At 40.8% G+C, this 22,770-nt stretch overlaps 1 protein-coding gene across 1 annotated transcript; it reads left to right on the forward strand.

The window, feature by feature from the left end:
• Window positions 1–7,134: 7,134 nt before the first annotated feature.
• LOC149455696 (uncharacterized) lies at window positions 7,135–20,836 on the forward strand. The gene is made up of 7 exons (XM_089686107.1): window positions 7,135–7,189; window positions 9,789–10,071; window positions 11,383–11,549; window positions 15,914–16,199; window positions 16,447–16,625; window positions 19,059–19,341; window positions 20,670–20,836. Exons 1-7 carry the CDS (start codon window positions 7,135–7,137, stop codon window positions 20,833–20,835), a joined length of 1,419 nt encoding a protein of 472 aa, XP_089542233.1. The 3' UTR covers window position 20,836.
• The last annotated feature ends 1,934 nt before the right edge of the window (window positions 20,837–22,770 follow it).

Below are 22,770 nucleotides of genomic sequence, written 5' to 3' on the forward strand. Positions count from 1 at the left end.
AGAATCCCAGAATCATGCAAGGTAATGATGATGTATCTCATACTTGTTTCCAACACATGCTTTTTTTTGGAAAATGAATTGGAAAAAATGCGTTAGGTTTTTTTTTTTCACATTTTATTTAGAGCACCTGCACTGGGGCTGATTTACTAAATACATTAAATTAATGAAGAAAGATTATTTATTTGGACAATTTTATAACAAAAACTAAGCAAAAATGTCTCTTTTTTAATATATTTGGTATTTTTTCATATATATAGCTAAAAAAAACCCAGTGGTGATTATACCACCAAAAAAAGCTCTGTCTCAAAAATGATAATAGTTTTATAAAGGTACAGTGTTGCATGACTGAGTGATTGTCACTCAAAGTGAGACAGCACTGAAAGCTGAAAATTGGCCTGGACTTGAAGGGGGAGAAAGTGTCTGGACTTGAAGTGGTTAAATGCCTTAAATACTTAAATATTGACTAAGTAAGAATAGTTATACTGGCAATCCTGTCAAGATAGTAAATATTTTCCAATGTCACCTTGCTAAGCTTTTCCAGAATAAAGACTACCTGCTTAAGTTCCCAGTAGATCAACTTTTTGGGGAGCATCGTATCCCAACTTTGCTTACATTGTTTTTTGACCAATCCAATACTTCCTCAGAAGTGTGCATGACTGTCAAATGAAATTATTAGCAAGAAGCCTAGCTGCAAAGATACATTTCAAACATAGCCAGATAATTAGGAAAGATCAAATAGGATTAATTCCAACTCGCCAAAGCAGTGACAAAATAGGAAGAAAAACACTACTCACAATTATAGCCCAGAAGTTCAATATTTCCTCGATGCTATTTTCTATAGACAGCTGGAAAACTTTTAACTAGATTTCTTGACAGTACTTTTTCTAGATACTACAGAAACAGGACTTTGACCTTCACTTCATTAATACTCCCGTTTGCCTCCAAGCTTCTCAAGCGCCTTGTTCACAACCGTATGAACTGCTACCTCACCGACAATAACCTTCTTGATCCCCGACAGTCTGGCTTCCGCCCACAACATTCCACAGAAACTGTCCTACTAAAACTCACTAATGACCTACTAACTGCTAAAACCAACAGCCATTACTCCATACTCATACTCCTTGACCTTTCCGCTGCCTTTGACACAGTCGACCACCGGCTCCTCCTCAGTAAACTCCACTCCATCGGCCTCCATGGCTCTGCTCTCTCCTGGTTCTCCTCTTATCTTTCTCAGTGCACTTTCAGTGTCACATACAACTCCTCCTCCTCCGTTCCACTTCCTTTTTCTGTTGGAGTACCCCAAGGTTCTGTTCTTGAGCCCCTCCTTTTCTCTCTCTATACCTGGACAACTGATAACCTCCCATGGCTTCCAATACCACCTCTATGCTGATGACACCCAGATCTATCTCTCCACTCCCCAGCTCACCCCCTTAATCTCCTCACGTATCACAAATCTACTAAGCGACATATCAGCATGGATGTCACATCATTACCTTAAACTCAATCTTTCAAAAACTGACCTCTCCTTTGGGCCCCACATCCACTAACTGGCTAAATCCTGCTGCCTCAACCTCCGGAACATTTCCAAAATCCACCCCTTCCTGACCCATGACACCACAAAACAACTTAGATTATGGTTATATCCCGCCTTGATTACTGCAACTCCCTCCTCACTGGTCTACCGTTACACAGGCTATCCCCCCTTCACTCTATTATGAATGCTGCTGCTAGACTCATACACCTTACCAACTGATCATCGACTGCTGCCCCTCTCTGCCAATCCCTCCACTGGATTCCACTAACCCAACATATAAAATTCAAAATACTAACCACAGCTTACAAAGCCATCCACAACACTGCCTCTAGCTATATCACCAACCTCATCCACAAATACCGCTCAAATCACCCACTCTGCTCCTCCCATGATATCCTCCTCTCTAGCTCCCTCATCACCTCCTCCCACGCTCGCCTCTAGGACTTCTCCAGAGCCTCTCCCATCCTCTGGAACTCCCTACTACAGCATGTCTGGTCAGCCCCCACCCTGTCTGCCTTAGGCGATCTTTGAAAACTCACTTCTTCGGGGAAGCCTACCCCACCTCCACTGAAGAACTGTACTTGAATCACCTCTGCCAGATCATCCCCCGCAGCTATCACCTTTTGTATCACCTCCCCCTTCCTTTAGATTGTAAGCTCCACCCACGAGCAGGACCCTCTTATTCCTTCTGTACTGAAATGTATTGTAATTGTACTGTCTCCCTTATATTGTAAAGTGGTGCGCAAACTGTTGGTGCTATTTAAATCCTGTATAATAATAATACAATTTCTTTGTGTAGTGCTCTCCTAGTCAGCTAGGGGAAGCTAGACTCCAATTGTTAGGGCAGAGTAACAGCCTGGGTGTAATAGCTAGCAAGGGTCAAATTGTGGTCAGTGCTGAGAGGCTCTGCAGACTAGCCCTCTGGAATTTCCCCCTGCTCTAGAACTTTGGAGAAACATCTAGAAGCAGTGAGCGGATCTGAGGAGTGGCTGGTCTGTGTTCTTAGAGGATCCTGGACAATCCCCAATAGGAGGCTTGGCAAGGGGCCAGGACAGCCTTTTTGAATAACAGCCTGGTCAGCAGCAGGAAAGTTGGAGGATTGTTCGGGTGGAAGGGGAGGATGTGAGGCTGAAGGGCAGGAGCCTGGGAGGGAGCCCAGATAGAGAGGGACTCACCGACAGGCAGAAGGACCTGGGAAGGCTGAAATCTTGGAACTTCACTGGCCCCCTGAGAGAGGACCACCTGTAAGGCAGGGAAGGAGCGACCCAGCTCCTGCATGGTAGCAGCCACCGACCCACCAGCAACACAGGAGAAGACCTGCTCCCCCTTGGCCAGATAGGAGAAGGAGGCCCTCTAGTGGGAAACTGGACTGTTTCACCATTTTACGTTGCAGACACTGGATCCCCTGTCCAGGGATTCTTCCAGGCATCCAGTCAGAGGAGAATATGGGGTCTGGGATGGTGCTGCAGGAGACTCTGGCTAGCTCTCCAAAAAAGACTGTTTGCTGTAACCACTTGTACAAAGTTCAGAAAGTTGTCCTCGGTTTCTCAGTTCCTTTACATCCCTGTACACCCCTTACCCCATCCAAGTTCTATAACCCCTAACAAAACTACAAAACAAGCTCAAGGACTGGTTACTGACACCTGAATGCAAGTGGATGTGAAAACGCGTCTTGCCTGGCTGTGCAGGACTATAAGGGGATGCAAATCTTCAGCAGCTCCTAAGGGGGTAGTACTACATTTGCTTTACCAATCCCCAAAAGCCTTTGTGAGGTACTTTGGTTTCAGGTCCACTCTATTTAATATTATGTGTGGACCAGGCAGGGTTACACCTTGCCCTCTTACTGTTTGTGCTTGTCATAGAGCTTCTGGTCTAGCTGATAAGGACTAATAAGATACATATGTAACCCAGTTAGCAGCTCTGCTCTATTCTCAGCACAGCCGCCCACAACACAACCAGTCTGTAGCTGTAATTTCTGCTCTACCTTGGCCATCAATGAGGTGTTCAGAGATGCTGTAGAGAAGGAGAGAGCTGGCCAGAGAACAGCTGATAAGACTGTGTTTATAGCCACAGTGAGACATGGAAGAGCCCCGTTCACTGCCCAGGACAGCAGAGGACACTGTGATTGGATGCTGTGCAGCCAGTGAGAGGAAAAAGACTGCTGGGAAGCAACTGGAATTATGGGGGATATAGCCCCCAGGAGATAGTTATCTATCAAACCAAGGACTGGATGGGTCTACAAATCCCAGGAGGACAGAGAGCTGCAGGAGAAATAGAAAAGCCCAGCTGGTGTTAATCTCGTGGGGGAAATTAGACAGGGTGATCGGCAGGGCCATCTTTAATATTGATTGGACCATGGGCAAACATTTTCTTGGCCCCCCTCTCCTTCCCTATAAAAATTTGCTCTCTACCCCAATATCCCAAAAAACAAACACACACATAGACTTATCTCAAAAAACATTAATAATGTAAACATTAATAACTGGTACACACTCACTGATTTGTCCAGATTCACTGATAGGCTACTGCACATCCTTACCGCTCACTTATTGGTTGCTAGAGGTGACTGCATTTCCTTAAAACTCACTAACTGGTTGCTAGAAGTTACTGAACATCATTTCTGATTGCTTCTAAATGCCTGGAGCAAATTTTACTTTTCCTGGTTTGGACGGATAGCAGCAGTCAATACCTATCCAGATTCCTTTTCAGGTTCTTTCAGTACACATCCCTCATACATCCTTTGAATAGTTTAGACCCATGTATGGTGTTTTATTTGTAAACAGAATCTTCCATTTTGCTTGAGGTGATTGTAGCTGTATTAGTGCATTTGCAACAGAAACAATTGAGTACTGTCCGTGATACTTTTTTTATTTGCACTAACATACAATTTTGAGGACAAAAAAATTCTCAGTCCTCAAAATTGCATGTTAGTGCAAATAAAAAAAGTATCACAGACAGTACTCAATTGTTTCTATTTGTAAACAGAAAAAGACTGCAACAATCACAAATGGTTTTGGAATCCCTAATATCTATTAGCACAAATACGTCAGTTAACATTATACCATACTACTTCTGAACTTCTTTTCTAGGTGAGTATAGAAGCTCTAAAGATCAACCACCTTAGAATACACATTAAATTATGGCTGCTTCCAAGGGGAAGACCCAAGTTACGTATTTCGACGAACTTGCTGAGAATAAAGGATTCTGTTACATTTCTCCATCCCCCACTTTTATCTTACCTATACAATCCTCCCTCCTTCATGGTATTGATTCTCATGAATACTCAAAGAATAAGCACAACATCCCTGCTTATGAAAATTTTCAGTACCTCAAGATCAGAAACTTTTTCATCAGCATCTCCAAAACACAATTGTCCTATGACACCTGCATACCATATAAACGTTGATGTTGGGCTGACCCACATCTCCTGGGCTTCATTATCCTAATTTATTCCTGCTACTAAGCCCCTCCTCTAAGACACCACAAATGTATGTGACAAAATGAGAGGCTGACCTTGGCTCTCTTTTGCCTGATGAAACTTTGGCATAGATATGGTTCATCACTAAATATTGCCATAAAAACGTGATTGCACTCAAACCATTTTTAAATTACTATCAAGGTGGTACATTGTTCCTTGAACCATTATGCACATCTGGTAACATTAACTGAAAGCACAAGCACTTTGATCCAACATGTGTCCCAATTGACATGAATGGGACTGGTTACATGGGGATGCATGGAACACCTGTGCATCCTTGTGTGAGCATACATGATCCTCACACAGGCTTACACTATACTGTAGTACGCCCATGTGAACAAATTCAAAACCAGCTTGCATTAAAAAAATACATTTATTAATGTATTAATGATTACAGAGCTGTATTTGTGCCTTTTTATCTACCTAGAGATAAGCTTTAACAAATCAGTCCTATTGCAGTTCCTTGGTTTTCTCTATGTAGCATCTTCCTAGATAGGTGTTAGCTTTACATAAATAGAATTAGTTTGTGTTTTATAGGTAAATTTAGTTATCACGCTGTGTGTCTGTGATTGTTGGTAAAATCATAGTTTGCTCAATGTACTCCATGCAGTTGCATTCTGCTAGTCAGGTCTGCTCAGTGTGTCCAGCTGCTGCCAGTCTGTCTGATAGCCCCCTCTGCATCCAGAGAGCTTGAGAAGTTTCTGGATGATAAGTGTGGAGCTATGCACATGGCAACATGAGCATTAATACAGTGCTGGCCACTCCCAGAGAGGCAGGCTCTGATGGCATGCTGGGAGACTGTATATATTCTGTGAGCACACTGAGCTCAGGTTCTTTTCCTGGAGAGGATTAGTCCAGCCTAGAGGACACACTGCCCTTCCAGGCAGATGCTGCTATGTCTGCTGTTGTGAGGCTTTAGATGGGCAACCTGAGGGCCTGCATGTTGAGACCCTGGAGCTAGAGAAAGCTGACTGAGGGGGGCTGCAGAAGATCTGGTCTGGTAAGGTATCGCTTCGAAGTTGGAAGGAGGCAACCAGCTGTCCGTGGGCCTTGTGTGAGTACAGATGCTTCTAAGAGATCTTGGGGACCTTTGTACTTTTGCCACCCCTCTGGTGCTAGAGAGTCAGCTGTGGGTCTAGTTAAAGGGGACAATGGCTGGTGTCCTGTAGAGCTTTGTTCAGATAATCCTCTACTTAAAGGGATGCTGCTCTGGTGGCTGTAAGAAAGGAGTTTACAGTTAACCAGAGCTTTTTTTCTCAGAAAATAGGGGCAGGTACTCCCCTTTCTGAGTCATCTCTTGTCTCTGCCCCCTACCCACCTCTGACCACCGTCCCTTTGTTCCACCCCGTACTCACCTCTCAGCACTGCCCCTTTTAGGGCATAGAGAACCAAGTATAATTTTGTGGTGCTAAGTAATTTGTATGAAATTTGTTAATGATAACAAAACATGCAATAAAATAGATACTCTGCAGCCAGCAACAATAGACCATCCAGCAACAATAGATACCCCCAGCAACAATAGGCCCATCAGCAATAATAGATCCCCCCAGCAACAATATAACTTTTTCAAGAAACAAGAGATTCCCCCTCAACAACAGTAGACTGCCCTGCAAGAAAATACCTCCCCAGTAACCACAGAGCCACCCCAGTGACAATGGACCTACCCCCCAAAAACAATAGAACTCTCATTAGCCAAAATCAATAGACCCTCCAGCAGCCAACAACAACAGACTTCCCCTTCAACAGTAGATCCCTACCAGCAACAAATGACCACCCCCAGAAATGTAATACCCCCTCCATCAACAATAGATCTTGCACAAGCAACAATAGACCCACCCAGCAACAGTGGACCCCAGTACAACAATAGATCCGCCAGCGACAATAGATTTAAAAAGCCCTGCAGTTAACTACTATTTCTACTACTACCTTAAAGCTGAAGTCTACTGTTTGCTGCACAGATTTTAATCTAGCTTGTTCTTAAAGAATACCTAAATCCTCAAGTTGGACAGGACAAGATATGAAACTGAATCTACTAAAAATCTTTGCTCCTTCATGTGACTTAATTCTTTTTTGTTCAGGTTTACTCACTCATGTCATTAGAGAACAAGCCACTACAGGAATCATGATTTGGTTCACGTGTGCCCTCTTGTGGACTCTGGCTGGCAGCACTGAGATTTGTAAGTACAGTAATCCAAGCATTTATTTTGTCATGCCTAGAAAAAGAATACAAGGAGCATCATACCAGGCACAAATGTGAGCAAATATCTATTGTTCAGGAGCGTGGTTCACAACATGCCTACATTTTGTCATTTGTAAGTATTGCCCTGCCAGGAAAACTTGTGGAAAGCACTTATGAATATGACCGGTGATGAGCAATGGGTCCATCAATGTCTCAGATTTGGGACTGTTTCATGAACAGTAGGGAGCCTATGTTTCTTACATTGATGCTAGTAGATTTTTTACGTTCCTGTATCATGGGTTTTGACAGGTGAAAGGGTGCCTTGTGCACATTTTTTACAAATGTACTCTCCTTCTTACTGGTGCTTATAATGATCTAACCTAGGTCTATCTTTTGAACATTAGGTTAATTATTAAGATAAGTGACATTAAAGCGGCATTAAACCCAAAAACCAAAAATACAATCACTTTATTCGGTACACCTGTTCAATTGCTTGGTAACACAAATTGCTAATCAGCCAATCACACAGCAGCAACTCAATGCATATAGGTATCTAGTTGTGGTGAAGAATACTTGCTGAAGTTCAAACCGAGCAGGATATGGAAGAAAGAGGGTTTAAGTAACTTTGAATGTGGCATGGTTGTTGGTGCCAGACGGGCTGGTCTGAGTATATCAAAAACTGCTGATCTACTGGGATTTTCATGCACAACCATCTCTAGGGTTTACAGAGAATGGTCCAGAATATCCAGTGAGCGGCAGTTGTCTGGACGAAAATGCCTTGTTGATGTCAGAGGAGAATGGGTAGACTGATTTCTGCAACATTCAGATGGTAGGGTCAGAATTTGGTGTAAACAACATGAAAGCATGGATCCATCCTGCCTTGTATCAACGGTTCAGGCTGGTTGTGGTGGTGTATTGGTGTGGGGGATATTTTCTTGGCACTAGCAAGGTGTACTTAATAAAGTGTCCGGTGAGTGTATCATATATTCAGTTTACTAATCCTTGGATGTTTTGGCTGAATTAATTAGGCTTTTCCCCTCTGCGTTCACCCGGTGATCTGGCAACACACCTATACTAGAGTGCTTCCAATCTGGAAGAAAGGGGCCAGAGACATCTTTGGATAGCAGCATTGTTAGTCTGGGAGTAGTGTAGTGCTAGATGTACAAGCAGATTAAACACAATGAATCCAATGAATCCAAACTCCAGCTAAAACTTTATAAACAATTACTATTATTATTATTAATATTATTAGACAGGATTTATATAGCGCCCAGAGTTTACGCAGTGCTTTAAAACAAAAGGGCAGACAGTACAATTACAATACATATTAATACAGGAGGATTCAGAGGGCCCTGCTTGTTAGAGCTTAAAATCTAAGAATCAGTAATTTTTTTCCTTTTTAGATAAAGGTTTTACATGAATATATATAGTGTACAAATAAAAAGTGCGCTAATTATTCACAAAACATGCAAGGATAAATAATAAAAATAAATAAATTCATAAATATAAACATAAGTCTAGCCACCATAACAGTGATAGTCCAATATCTACTCAATGTCAATCTTGAAAACAAACACCCATGTGCAAATCCAACACCAGATGAAATGAATACACTCACCAGAGCTATATGCTGATTATATTATAAACCAGCATGATAGCATTTTGCTCTGGGAGCGATGATCTGCAGGATATCCCAGTAGAGGAACAGCAACCAATAGTGATCCAATCAGCACATATGGAACAGCTAAGCAGCAAATCAATAACCAATAACATGGGCAAAGCTCGAGGAATAAGAAGAGATATGATGGTGCAGAACGTTTAAAACCAGTAAAATGTTATTACTAAAGTATTGCACTCACAAAGAAGGTGTCTAGCCGACATCAGCAATGACAGCCTCTAAAATGCCACATCCACAAGGGAAAAACCAAGGGACGAACCTCCTGCACCGCGATCAACACAGCCGACAGCTGGGAGGAACGTTCCAACGTCACGTCCACTAGGCCAGGCCCACCGCGTTTCGTCACTTGACGTCTTCAAGGGGCGGAGTCAAAATAAATAAATGAATAAATATAAGCTGATTATTGGAAGTACCCCTGTCAGTGGTAGATGGTTTCCTCCTTTGTCTCAAATTGCTACATCAGCAGGACAACTTGTTCTGTTGAAAACGTACCAGCCAGATCACCAGGTGAAAATAAAAGAGAGAAAACCTAACAAATAAAACGAATGCAGCCGTCACACCTAAAAAAGTGTAAGCTACAATGTAATAAATGCTTGCTTTTGGGTTTAATACTGCTTTAAGACATTTGTCTGGTTTGTGTGTGAACAGTTTTAACATCTCTTAACACAATCTGATGATTGAGGGACTACCCATCTATTCAACAGATGAAGCTCTTACATTGGTGGGATGCTGAGGTTTAAACTACTGACTTGATTATGGACCACTAGCTTCTGTATTTCATTGGGTAACTTCAATAATGTTACTGAAAATCTGCATTTGACTTAAACGTTTTTAACTTCTTTAAATCATCAGAAGAAAAACAGAAAAAGTTTAAACATTACTTTGGAAATCTTATTAGATTATTTTTCTGTTTAACCAGATAAAAATGTTGCTCTTCAGAGCCGCTCTACTCAGTCCTCTACTGATTCTTTAAGCTCATCAATCAATGCCATCGATGGAAATTTGGACCCAAACTTTTGGCAAGGGTCTTGTTTTTCTTCTAAGCTCGAGGCTTCACCTTGGCTTAGAGTGGATTTATTGGCAACTCATAAAATATCCCACATAATGATCACCAACAGAGGGGACTGCTGTGAAAGTTACATTGATGGAGCAGAAATTCTCATTGGAGACTCACGGGACAACAATGGCAATAACAATCCTAAGTATATTTGATATTCTAATTCTTCCAACCATTCTTCTCATCCTGTTCCTGTCTTCTACTTCTTTCCCCTCTTCCCAAAGTTTTCTCCCCTTCTCCTTGCATTCTCCTGATTTTAAATCTTTCCTCCCAACTCTTTTTTTCTAAACTTCTCCATCTCCTCTCTTGTCCTGCCCCCTTTCATCTGCCTTCTTCTCTCATTTTCCATCACCTTTCTTTGTCAAGCTCTTCTTTGTCCATCTTCTCTTTCACTCTGTATTCTTCCTCCTGTGCTATCATCCCCTTCTCAATATCTCTTTTCTTCCTCTGTCTCTTTTTATTCTACAGTATTGCTTATCTCATTCTTCTAAATATCCTCTTATTTTGTCTGCTTCTTCTTTTCTTTTTTTCCTCCCTTTCTTCTCTTGCTTCACCTTTCCCATTCTTCCCTTCTTCTCATCCCCTGCCCTAATTTTCTCATCTTTTCTTCCCAAATTACACCACCTCTTCCTCTTTCATTCTTGATTTTCTTTCCTCTCCTTCTTTCCATAAATAAACCCACCCCCTGCCCTCCTCAACCCCGCTTTCCTCTTCAGTTCCTCTCTTTCCAGCCCATCCCTTCCTCCTCTTCTCTTATCTCCTGCTCTCCTTTCTGTTCCTTACTCTCATCCCCTGCCCTTAGTTTTCATTCCCTTCCTACCTTTATACCTCTTTCTGTACTCCCTGTAATCCTGTCCTCGTCTTCATTTTCAATATTGCCCATTCTTATTCTTCTCATCTTATCCCTGGAATTTTTTTCTTTCTTTCCATTCCCATCTTGACCCTTCTTCTTTTTGTGCCATGCCCCCCTCTCTCCTTCCCTTTCTCCTTACCCCTCTCTTCCTTTCCTTTTGCCCTCTCTTCCTACTTTCCTGTTCTTCCCCTCCCACCTTGCACTCTTTTCTCCCACTTCTGCCCACCTTTCCTCCACATTCCATCCCACCTTACCCTTTCTTCACCTCATCGTCTGCACTGTTCCTCTGCTTTTCTTCAATCCTTTTTTTTCCCTTTTCCCCTTTTTCCCTATTTTCCCCATTTCCCCTCTTTTCCCCTTTTTCCCTTTTCTTTTCCCCTTTTTCCCTTTTCTTTTCCCCATTGCTTTCTTCTACTTCTCTTCCCATCTTATCCCCTATTCCTCTCCTCTCATCCTTGCCATCCTATCTTTTATTTCTCTTTCCATTTTGATTGTTTTTCTTCCTCTCATTTTATCTGCTCTGCTTCCTTTTGGAAAAATAAAACATAGTCAACAAACTTTTTAATCTCCACATTTATTTTAATGCATTTTTTCTGTGTGCAGATGTGCTACAATTTCATCAATACCACTCGGTGGCACTCAGACTTATAATTGTTCTAATATGAAGGGACAATATGTGAATGTCATCCTCAGGGGAAAAACCTGGTATCTCACATTGTGTGAAATTCAGATCTATGGAGTGCCTGTGACTGTGGGTGAAAGATCTGCAAGTAAGTTGCTGCCCATTTTCCTTTCCTTTTGGACCAGTTGCATTTTATTCCCAGAACAAAAGAGGAGTCAGTCAATCTTCAGAATTAGGATTGGTGAGAAATCCTATAGGGACACCTCTACTGGGGACATCTGTTGAAGTTGAAATTTCACTTCACAATCAGGTGATTTTTCTTTTGTGTCATGTCTCTAGCATGATTTTGCGGTGTTGCAAAATCTCCTCCAGTGAGGACAATAAAAATCTAAAAAATCTCTAGTGTAGAATGTACTCTCAACAAAGCTGCTAAAATTGTATGGGCTCTTGTAGGGTGGCTGTGTTTTACCAACTACGCCTACCACATCCATGCTCCAGGAGTACCTTTGCCAGAAGCATGCTCACCAATGCCATGGTGACATAGTCCATAGATGGTAGTATCCCAGGATCATCGGTACAGAGGACAGATGGTTTGGAGCCCTCTTGGAAATGGGGACAGCTTGCACAGTATGGGAACTCTCAGATGGCTCTCTGAGAGAAAAGTGGGACTTTCGGACCTAAGCCTTCCCCCAATTCCTTCCCCCAATTTATACCACAGGTGGGCAGGCTGATGCTCCAAAAAAACAGAAGCAGTAAGATTAACCCCTTCCCAACCCAGCCTGGCACAGTTCCTAACTCACTGAGTATTTTCAATCTATCTACACTCTCCTGCCTTCCTAATGGTGACCCACGCTATAGCTGCACCCAAAAATACAGACCCACCATTTGTAACAACCAGGCTTTCTTTATTTTAAAGAGTTATTTAATCAATTTGTGGAAAGAAGGCTATGGGCGCAGGATACAGAAAAGAACAGCAAACAAATCTCAGGCCTTTACATAATAGCAAACTGATAGTGGTTCATTAATGCAGCCTTCTTCAACAGCAAAGACGATGACAGTTCTAATAATTCAGTAACAACCTCCCTATATTTGATTCTCTGTAGCAGCACAGTCTTCGAATATTTGAATTCTTGAATTTTTTGCAAAACATAAATCCCTATGCAATGTCCTCCAGCAGCAGCTTTTTCTAAGCTGTCCAGGACACAATACGGCACAGCAAACTCCTCAAAAGATATTCCAGACGGGTAGCTATCTTCCTATTTCCTGCACCTCTGCAAAGGGCCAGGTTTGTAGTCTTTAGGCCAAGGTTCAGGCCCCTAAGAGAACAAAACCCCTTTCTATCAGTGCTTCATCCCCTGGACAAAGGCAAAGACCTGACCCTGCTACACAAGCGCAAGCTTAGGGGACAAAAACCCTTCCAAATATTTACACTCTTCCTGAGCCCACATACAGTTGCAAGAAAAAGTATGTGAACCCCTTGGGATTACGTGGAGTTTTGCATGAATTGGGCATAAAATGTGCTCTGAACGTCATCTAAGTCACAACAAAAGAAGAACACAGTCTGCTGAACATAATACTACACAAACATTAGATGTTGCCATGGTTTAATTGCACATAACATGTAAACATTCACAGTGCAGGGAGGAAAAAGTATGTGAGGCCCTAGCTTAATGACTTCTCCTAGAGCTAATTGGAGCCAGGAGTGAGCCAACCTTGACTCCAATCAGTGTGATGAAATTGGATGTGTTGCTGACAGCTGTCCTGCCCTTAAAAAAAACACACACCTGTTTTGGGTTTACTGGTTTCAAGAAGCACTGTCTGATGTGAACCATGCCTCACAGAAAAGAGCTCTCAGAAGACCTACGATCAAGAATTGTTGACTTGCATGAAGCTGGAAATGGTTACAAAAGTATCTTCAAAAGCCTTGATGTTCATGTGTCCACGGTAAGACAGACTGTCTACAAATGGAGAAAGTTTAGCACTGTTGTTACTCTCCCTAGGCGCGGCCGTCCTGTAAAAATGACTGCAAGAGCACAGTGCAGAATGCTGCACGAGGTAAAGAAGAATCCCAGAGTGTCAGCTAAAGACCTACAGAAATCTCTGGCACATGCTAACATTTTTGTTGACACATCTACAATAAGGAAAACATTAAACAAGAATGGAGTACATGGGAGGACACCACGGAGGAAGCCATTGCTGTCCAAAAAGAATATTGCAGCACGTTTGAAGTTTGCAAAAGAGCACCTGGATGTTCCACAGCACTACTGGCAAAATATACTGTGGACAGATGAAACCAAGATTGAGTTGTTTGGGAAGAACACACAACACTATGTGTGGAGAAAAAAAGGCACAGCACACCAACATCAAAACCTCATCCCCACTGTAAAACATGGCGGAGGGAGCATCATGGTTTGGGGCTGCTTTGCTGCCTCAGGGCCTGGACGGATTGTTGTCATTGATGGGAAAATGAATTCCAGAGTTTATCAAGACATTTTGCAGAAAAACGTACGACCATCTGATCGCCAACTGAAGCTCTGCAGAGGATGGGTGATGCAACAGGACAATGACCCAAAGCATACAAGTAATTCAACAAAACAATGGCTGCAACAGCACACAATATGCCTTCTGGAGTGGCCCAGTCAGAGTCTTGACCTCAACCCGATTGAAATGCTGTGGCATGACCTTAAGAGAGCGATTCACACCAGACATCCCAAGAATATTGCTACACTGAAACAGTTTTGTGAAGAGGAGTGGTCCAAAATTACTCCAGATCGTTGTGCAGGTCTGATCTGCAACTACAGGAAACGTTTGGTTGAGGTTATTGCTGCCAAAGGAGGGTCAACCAGTTATTAAGTCCAAAGGTTCACATACTTTTTCCTCCCTGCACTGTGAATGTTTACATGTTATGTGCAATTAAACCATGGCAACATCTAATGTTTGTGTAGTATTATGTTCAGCAGACTGTGTTCTTCTATTGTTGTGACTTAGATGACGTTCAGAGCACATTTTATGCCCAATTCATGCAAAACTCCACGTAATCCCAAGGGGTTCACATACTTTTTCTTGCAACTGTAAATGGAATAAACCCATCAGTGACTGGCTAAGACATGACAAATATTCATAACCCATTACATTTCAACTACTGGAGAATACTCAACAGCAGCAGGCAGAAGCAATCAATGTCCTGGGCTTTTGTATAGCCCATTGAACACAGATAACAAACAAAGCTGAGGCTGGCTACAGCCTAGATCCAAACAGACTGAAATTAAGGTACACTCCAGCTTAAGGAACTGTCTCTAGATTAGTAAATGTGCACTATAAATTAAACATTAAAATAAACATGCATAATTACAATGAAAAAAACATAAGGGGAAGTTATGACCCAAAACAAGGCAGGCAGAAGCCGAAGGACTAGTTACCAGTATTGCTTGTGGTCTCCTTTTAGATTTTCTGCATTACTGATTTATCATTTATCATGCCTTGTTGTGCATCAGACCTCTGTGTGGAGGTGGATATCTTGTTGAAACAGGACTCTGCTACCTCAAATCAGAGCTGCCCCCCCCCCCCCCGATAAACGGTGGAGGAATAATTAAGCAACAACAAAAAAGGTTCAGAAACCTTAGATTTACAAGGATAAATGAAGCAGGGATATCCTTTCAGATCCCCAAGTACAACTTCCTCTCTAAAGAAAACAGTGTAGTATTGACATCAACAAATCTCACTCAAAAGTTCCTGAGACTAGCAGTCAGAGCCAGCAGTCCCTTAGATGATCTCATACTGCTGTCCTACAGCTATGAGGCTACAGAACAAGATTGTCTAGTCAAGGGAAAAAATTCAAGACAATGTATTTTTTTCAGGGTGCTGCTTAGGCACAATTAATATTTCTAGATATTTTCTATAACAGTGAATCTGCCGTGTTTGAGATCTTTTGTAATGTAGGCCAAACATAAAGCTTACCTATAAGTAAAAAGGAGGAAATCTCAAATGGAGACATAGACAGCAAACAAAAGCAGGCAGAGGTTCCAAACTTACCCCACTATATTGGCAAGAAATGTATTTATTGCACTTATGTCACCATCTATTGCCATTATTTCCCCTTACTTCCAGTCCCCATGATCATGTTGTAACTTGGACAGGAAGTGAGGGAGGGACTCCTCAACAAGGACACAGGCATCAACAAAAACCTGTCGGAGGTTCTAACTCTTACTTATCTAAAGTTAAAAAAAAAATTGGGATCTGGCTTATGTAAAGTAAATTGATAACATATATAGAGTATCTCTTTTTGGAAAATGTTAACGTATTCAGTTTTTAGATCATATACAAAGCAAAAAAATAAATAAATACAAAGATCAAATTAAATATTTTGGAGATGATTGCCTACGAATTGAAATTCTAAGTACAAAAATTGGATGCTAATGAACCATTTAAATAACTATTTTAATCCCAGCATTTCAGTAGAAAAAAAAGAATACAGTTTAGCATCATCTAATATTTGTTCTCTTTTTTTACCAGATAACAATCTTGCCCTTTATGGCCGTGCAACTCAATCCATTAATGTGAATTCTCTAAGCACAGCATTAAATGCCATAGATGGCAATACAGATCCTATCTATAGCCAGGGGTCTTGCTTCTCTACTACCAGCCAGCTTTCACCATGGTGGAGAGTGGATTTGTTAGCAACGAGTAATATTTCCCACATAATGATCACTAACAGAGGAGACTGTTGTGCCGAGGCTATTAATGGAGCAGAAATACTTGTTGGAGACTCCTTGGCCAACAATGGGAACAACAATCCAAGGTGAACTTATTCTTCTGAAAACTACGTTTCCTCTATCCTCGGCTCTGTCTTCCCCTTCCGCCTCATCTACCTTCTCTTTCTATACCTACTACTGATGTTCCTCTTCCTCCTCCACTCCCTTCACCTCCTTTTTTTTCCACCTTTAACTCCTTCCACTCCAGTTTTCATTCCCTGCTCTCCTATTGTAGATTAATTGCCTCCTTTGTTTAATACAATCCTTTTTTAAAAATAAATCCTCTTGATGCAGATGTGCTCAGATCACTTCAATACCGCTGGCTGCCACTAATACCTTCCATTGTCCTAATATGACCGGACGATACGTGAATGTAATCCTGCGTGGAAAAACAGGATATCTCACATTTTGTGAAATTCAGATCTTCGGAACACCTATGTCCAACAATGAACACTTTGTCTGCTTAAAAAAAGGTACAAATGAGGATAAACTACAATGGGAAGGTTGAAGAATAATATAATATAGGGACCACAAACATCAAACAATTGTTGGGACACTTTCCTACACAGGGGTGTAGCTTTTATATTTGTACACATACAGTATATGGACTGCTATAACCATAGCATCTGCTATGCCAGTACAATCCTAGATGACTTTCAACATACGGTAAGTGTAGAGGGCTTATATGGCCTCACTTCCTATGGCAGGTAGGTACTCATGAGCAATGTTAAAAAAGTAAAAACCTACTAAAGTAACTAAAAGGTTTGTTTTAAAAAAAATGTAGGTCTTTCCTCATTTTCTGCCCCAGTAACAGCAGTATTTAGAACCTCAACTGAGAGTGAAACAGAGGATCTAAAACTAATTCACTCTGTTTGAAAACAAAAAAAGTTACAGGTATATTGTACCTCTACTTTAGAGGGACTCACAAAATTCAAATTATCCTATTCCTAAGGAATCCTACGGTATAAGAGTCATCAAAGCACAGCTGTCAGAGCTAATAGAACTAATCTTTTCTGGCCATTATCGAGTTTTCCCTGTTCTTGAGGGCCTCAGATTTAGTGCTCTCCAAATAACTACAATATGAATTTTACCAGCCATAGCTATGAACTGCAGAGTAGTTACCAGAATTTGTCAGGTTTTGCCATTTTTTCCATGGGAGAAAGAAAGAGAATTTTTTAAATATTTCTGTTAAAGAATATGGAAAATGTTCTATTGCCTTATGCCCACAAATGTGTCCATTTCTAGGGCCCACTTCAGTATTCTCAAATGTTTTAGAGATGCATAGAAGGGTCAAATGTATAAATCTCCAATTGTTTATTTATTTATTTCAGGTAAGTCAATTTACGTACTTGGACCATATACATTCTTTGAAGAAGCTGAAGTGAGAGGTCCATCAGGATGACTATGGTTGCCCTTGCTAGGAGTTGTTCAGCACTCGTGTCAAATATCCAGCATCAGATACTTCCCAGAGTTCTTACCCAGAAAACATTGTGAAATTTGGGTATTGAATTAATTTAGAGTACAGGCCAGAGATGATGTCACAGCCAGATGAAGCCTTAAAGCAAAGGCCTACATTCTTCAGTATAGCTCTACCAAACATAAGCCAAGTCGCTATCTAGAAACCGTTGCAAATTGACAAGACTTAGTTTAAGCTGGTGATATGTTTAAAGGAAATCACTTTTGAAAGAAATATATATATATATATATTGTGGGAACTCGCTTTAAATGGTAGAGCTCTTCTTGTTAAAGCACACAGCAACTCGCTTCTTTAAGGGCTTTTTTGCCCACTTTTATTTAACAGAAAAAAGTTCCATAAAGAAAAATGCTTCCCACGCAGGGGTATCCAACATCAAGCAAATTAACAGTATTCAGCCTCCTGGCTTGTACACAGTTCAATGTTTGTCTCCTGCAGACTCTTCCCAGATTATGGCCACTAACACACAGCTAGTCTGGCTTCCACCTGACTCCAAAGCAGCGACCTCCCATCTGCCGGGGTGGAGCCCTCCTGACTCCGTTTGCCGGGGTGGAGCCCAGAACTATGGTTAGGCCTCTATAAAAAGGCCTGCACACACCTGTGCAATCAGTGTGCTGGGGGTTCTCAAAACATGGACCCCGGATTGGAGATTTCATCCCTCCCAGATCTCTTTGAAATCTCCAGGCTCCAGATCCCAAAACAGACTTAATGAATAAATGAGGAAACCAAAAAGCCAGTTTCCTCTGCAATACATCAACTTTCTGGAGCCCCTCAACCTGCCTGGTTGAGAATCCAGGGTTTTCAGCTTGATTTTGACCGTGGCAGGACACCGCACTGCCACATAATATATATATATATATACACACTTTCATTGCTGGCCTCTCCTTCTTTCAATGCTAGCTGCCTGGATGTCATGCTAATCTGATATCCCTATTCCCTATTTATTGAATTACTGATAAAGTGCAAGCACACAAGTTCTACTAAGCTGCTCGGTGGGCAGGTGGATGTTCTAACATAAAGGGGAGAGCTTGAAACCCTGAGGCTGGTTTGAAGCACCAAAGAGGTTGGCTGTGCTGACCTCACTTGATATATATATTTGTTCTGGGTAAATAACGCTGCATAAAGTGGTTACATCAGCATGATAGACAGTTAGCTAGTGTTTCCGGATAGAGATCAGCAATTGCAGCCTCTGTATTTGGACTTTGTATTAAAGAGAAGATTGATATACATCGGTTATTCACAATTATTATGGCTGCAATAAAAAAAGTAGCTTATATCAAAATCCTTATTTTCTTCTGAAAGCATGTAGTTGAATATGTATTATTGATTATTTCAAATTATCTTTGAAAGTGCTGTATTTTAGCAGTAAGATGGCCCAACATCTATAAAAGTTCTTAGATCCTCTCTGAATAATTTTTCTCTCTTTATCCAGATAATCTTGCCCTTCAGGGCCGCGCAACTCAGTCGTCAAGTTATGAATTTTTAACTTCAGGACTGAATGCTATAGATGGGAATTCAGATCCGCGCTATGTCTCCTGGTCCTGCTTCGCTAGTAAAGCTGAACTGTCACCCTGGTGGAGAGTGGATTTAATGGCAAGCTATAAAATATCCCATATAATGATCACCAACAGAGGGGACTGCTGTGCAGAGTACATTAATGGAGCAGAAATTCTTATTGGAGATTCACTAACCAACAATGGGAACAATAATGCAAGGTAAACTTTTATCTGCCCAAAACTCTTTCCAATTTTTCTCTTTTCTTTTTTCTCCCCACTTCATTCTCCACTATTGCATTTGTACTGCTCCTCCCAGTGCTTTTTCATGCTCCTATACTTCTTGCCTGCTGTCTTGCCTCTTTCTTTATTATCTTCTTTTCATTCCTCCCAACTTACTGGGATGGGAATGAGGGACACCTATAAACACAAGTATGTATTCATAGGACACCCCCCCCCCCCCCGCCATACCCCTTACAAGGATACTTAATACACAGAAAATGATTGTTTAAATCCACAAGTCCTTTTTTCTTTCTACCATACTATTCCTTTTTTATTGGCTTTTGAAAGATACAAATGTTACAATCTATAAATTGGATGAAAGGTTTAACACTGTAAAACACTTTTTGATAGTGTATTTTTATTATGAGTATATATAGTACACCAAGCCAAAATGAGGGACAAATGAGGAGGAAAGATGGACAGAGGGACTTTGTTACAAATGAGGGACAGTCCCTCGAAATCAGGGACAGTTGAGAGCTATGTATTTCATATTCTTTTTCCTTTAATCTTTCTTGACTTCCTTTGTGCCTCCCCTCCTCCTCTCTATCCTTATTCTTTTCTTCTTCCTAGTCTTGTTTATGTCCCCTCTTCTTCCATGACTTTCTTCTACTTTTCTTCTTCATTGCCCTGTTCTGTCCCCTCCCCTACTCTTCCATACCCTTCTATTTCTATGTTTCTTCTTTCTAATCTTGTTCTGATTTTCCTTTTCTATATCTTCTGCTTTTCTTTTTCCTTTTCTTGTTCTGTCCCCTCCCCTCCTCTTCCTTACTGTTCTATTTCTATGTTTCTTCTTTCTAATCTTGTTTTAATTCCTTTTCTAAATCTTTCTTCTATATTTAATTTTCCTTTTCTCGTTCTGTCCTCTCCTCTTGCACTACTCTACCCTGTCTATGATTTTTCTTTCTAGTCTTGTTCTGACCCCTCTTTTTCCATATTCATCATCTACTTTTCGTTTTCCTTTTCTCATTTTGTTTCCCTCCCTCCCCCCCCCATATGCATTTATATCCTACCTTATCTATTTTGCTTCTTCTTAATCTTGTTCTGTACCTTCGTATTCCATATACTTCGGCTTTTCTTCTCCATTGTTTTGTTCTTTCCCCTTCCTTCCTCTTCCATTTCCTTCTTCTGTGACCTTTTCTCCTTATTTATGCTTTTATTTTTCCTCTTCTTAGCTTTAGTCTTCTACCTTTTTTCTTTCTAGTGCTCTTCTCTCTTTGCAATTCCCTTCTTCCTGCATAAAATCTCTGTTAATTGATTTTTTTTTCCAGATGTGCTCAGATTACAGCAATACCACTAAGTACCACTTTGACTTTCCATTGTTTTGATATGAAGGGTCGATATGTGAACATTGTCCTATCTGGAAAAACAGGACATCTAACATTTTGTGAAGTTCAGATCTATGGTGTACCTGTGTCGGAATGTTCTGCTTGTTAAAAATGAGGATCCATAATATGAATACCAACCGACAATTTAATCAACTTTGAGAGGATGCAGGAAGGCAAATTAACCTGTCAACTACTTTAGACTCTAAAGAACCTCAGGGGTTATCTTCCCCCAAAGACCTTGGGTTCACCACTGTTCTCATGATAATCAATCATATAGTAAACATGGAGTCAAGGTCTCAGAGGGAAAATCTCTCCACTGCTTCAAATAGACACATTTGCATTTCCTTAAATGTAGGTAAAAATATTAATCAAAAAAGTAAATAGTAGGAACTGTAATGTTGCATATTGCATCTTGCATGCCACAACCAAACTGCTGTCAATGCCACTAGAGACATCCCACTGAACCTTCTGGATCATTTGTATATTCCAGCCTCACAAAACACTTGGACCTAGTGATCATTTACTTAGGTCAAAAGCCCTGCACTGTGAGACAGAGTAGGGAGTATTTCTATTCTCCAATATCTCCGAAAGTAAGACATTTCTGTGGACCTTGAAGGACCTTTCAGCAAGCTGGCTACAATAATTCATTTCAACCTGGCAGTTTATGCCTACTATCCCTGTTATGGTCCTGCCCACTGTTTTTCCCACTACAAGTTTAATGGAAATCCCACCTTGTACAGTAACAAACAATACAGGCGGGCTAAAACCACCATACTATATTAAAAGTTTTCAAATAAGTTAAGGCATACAAATATATGAGGAATCAGGCTTCAGGGTACTGAAAAATTGTAATGTTCTTTTTTTTCTTTTTTTTCTTATTATATCTTTTATTAAATGTTTTCAATACAAAGAGTATCTAATGAACACAAGAATAAAAAATCACTTCGCCAATACATAATTTCCAATTGCATCATTTTATCCCCTACAACCGCCTCCCTCCCACCCCCCTCAATCACCACCGTCCTCCATATCCAATTTGATAGTTTCTATTCTTTCTTGTGATTATCTATCTATATCTGTATTCTGTATCCCTTCCCTTCTATTTCCTTCTCTCTGTCGGGTACTCCATTAGAACTCCCTCTAATTCTTTTCCACCTATATTCCAGCCAGTTGTAGATATCTTTTTGATGTTTTGAAAATTAACCATCTACTCCATGTTTTCCTAAATTTTTCTATTCTATCTTCCTCAGTATGACAGAACTCCTCCATCCTGTAAATATTTTCCACTCTATTAACCCAGTCATTTATTCTTGGCAGATCTGGGGCTAGCCAAAATTTGAAAATCAAGCTCTTAGCTGCAATGATTAGATGATATAGTACCCTGTTCTTATGTTGTTTTACTAAAGGTTCAAATTTATAAAATATACATGTCCATGGGTCTCTCTGTACAGTAATCCCACATATTTCCTGAATATATTGTAATATTCCCTTCCAGTAATCCTGTATTTTTGGGCAATCCCACCATATGTGTTCCATTGTTCTCTTTTCCCCACATCCTCTCCAACATAAAGGTGAAACATCTACTTGTTTATGTGCCTTGCTCAGTGTAATATACCATCTAGCCAAGCATTTATAATTCATTTCAACTGTGCTCATATTCGTCACCTCATGTGTTAATTTAAATATTTTATTCTTTTGTTGCTCATTTAATTTTGTTCCAAGCTCCTGTTCCCATTTTTCCAAGAACTGAGGTACCCTCCATATCCATAAGTATCTTTTAAATCCTGGAGGTTCCCTGTTTAGGAACTGTAGTTACATTCAGCAGTTTTTCAAATGGATACAGATCCTCTGACATCCTCAGTGGTTGTGGGAGCACAAAATGACCTAATTGGCCATACTGCCTTTTTTTTTTAAGTCTGAAAACATGGGCAATTTCCCCTTATTCAGTATATCCTTCAAACGTGCGTTCTTATCTTTAATCCATTTCCCAGAAATATTATCCTTCCCTAGGGGAATCATATCCTTCCTGCCAAGGGAATCATAA

This window comes from Staurois parvus, unplaced genomic scaffold, assembly GCF_062004578.1.
Source record: "Staurois parvus isolate SC_StPar_1 unplaced genomic scaffold, SC_StPar_1.0 ptg000390l, whole genome shotgun sequence".
Lineage (NCBI taxonomy): Eukaryota > Metazoa > Chordata > Amphibia > Anura > Ranidae > Staurois > Staurois parvus.

What these genes read in the sequence shown, in the direction of transcription:
- LOC149455696 (XM_089686107.1), top strand. Translation starts at nt 7,135, where the DNA reads ATGATTTGGTTCACGTGTGCCCTCTTGTGGACTCTGGCTGGCAGCACT. An exon ending in TGTGGGTGAAAGATCTGCAA is followed by an intron (nt 11,550 to 15,913) that starts GTAAGTTGCTGC and finishes TTTTTTTACCAG; the next exon opens with ATAACAATCTTGCCCTTTAT. An exon ending in AATGGGAACAATAATGCAAG is followed by an intron (nt 19,342 to 20,669) that starts GTAAACTTTTAT and finishes TTTTTTTTCCAG; the next exon opens with ATGTGCTCAGATTACAGCAA.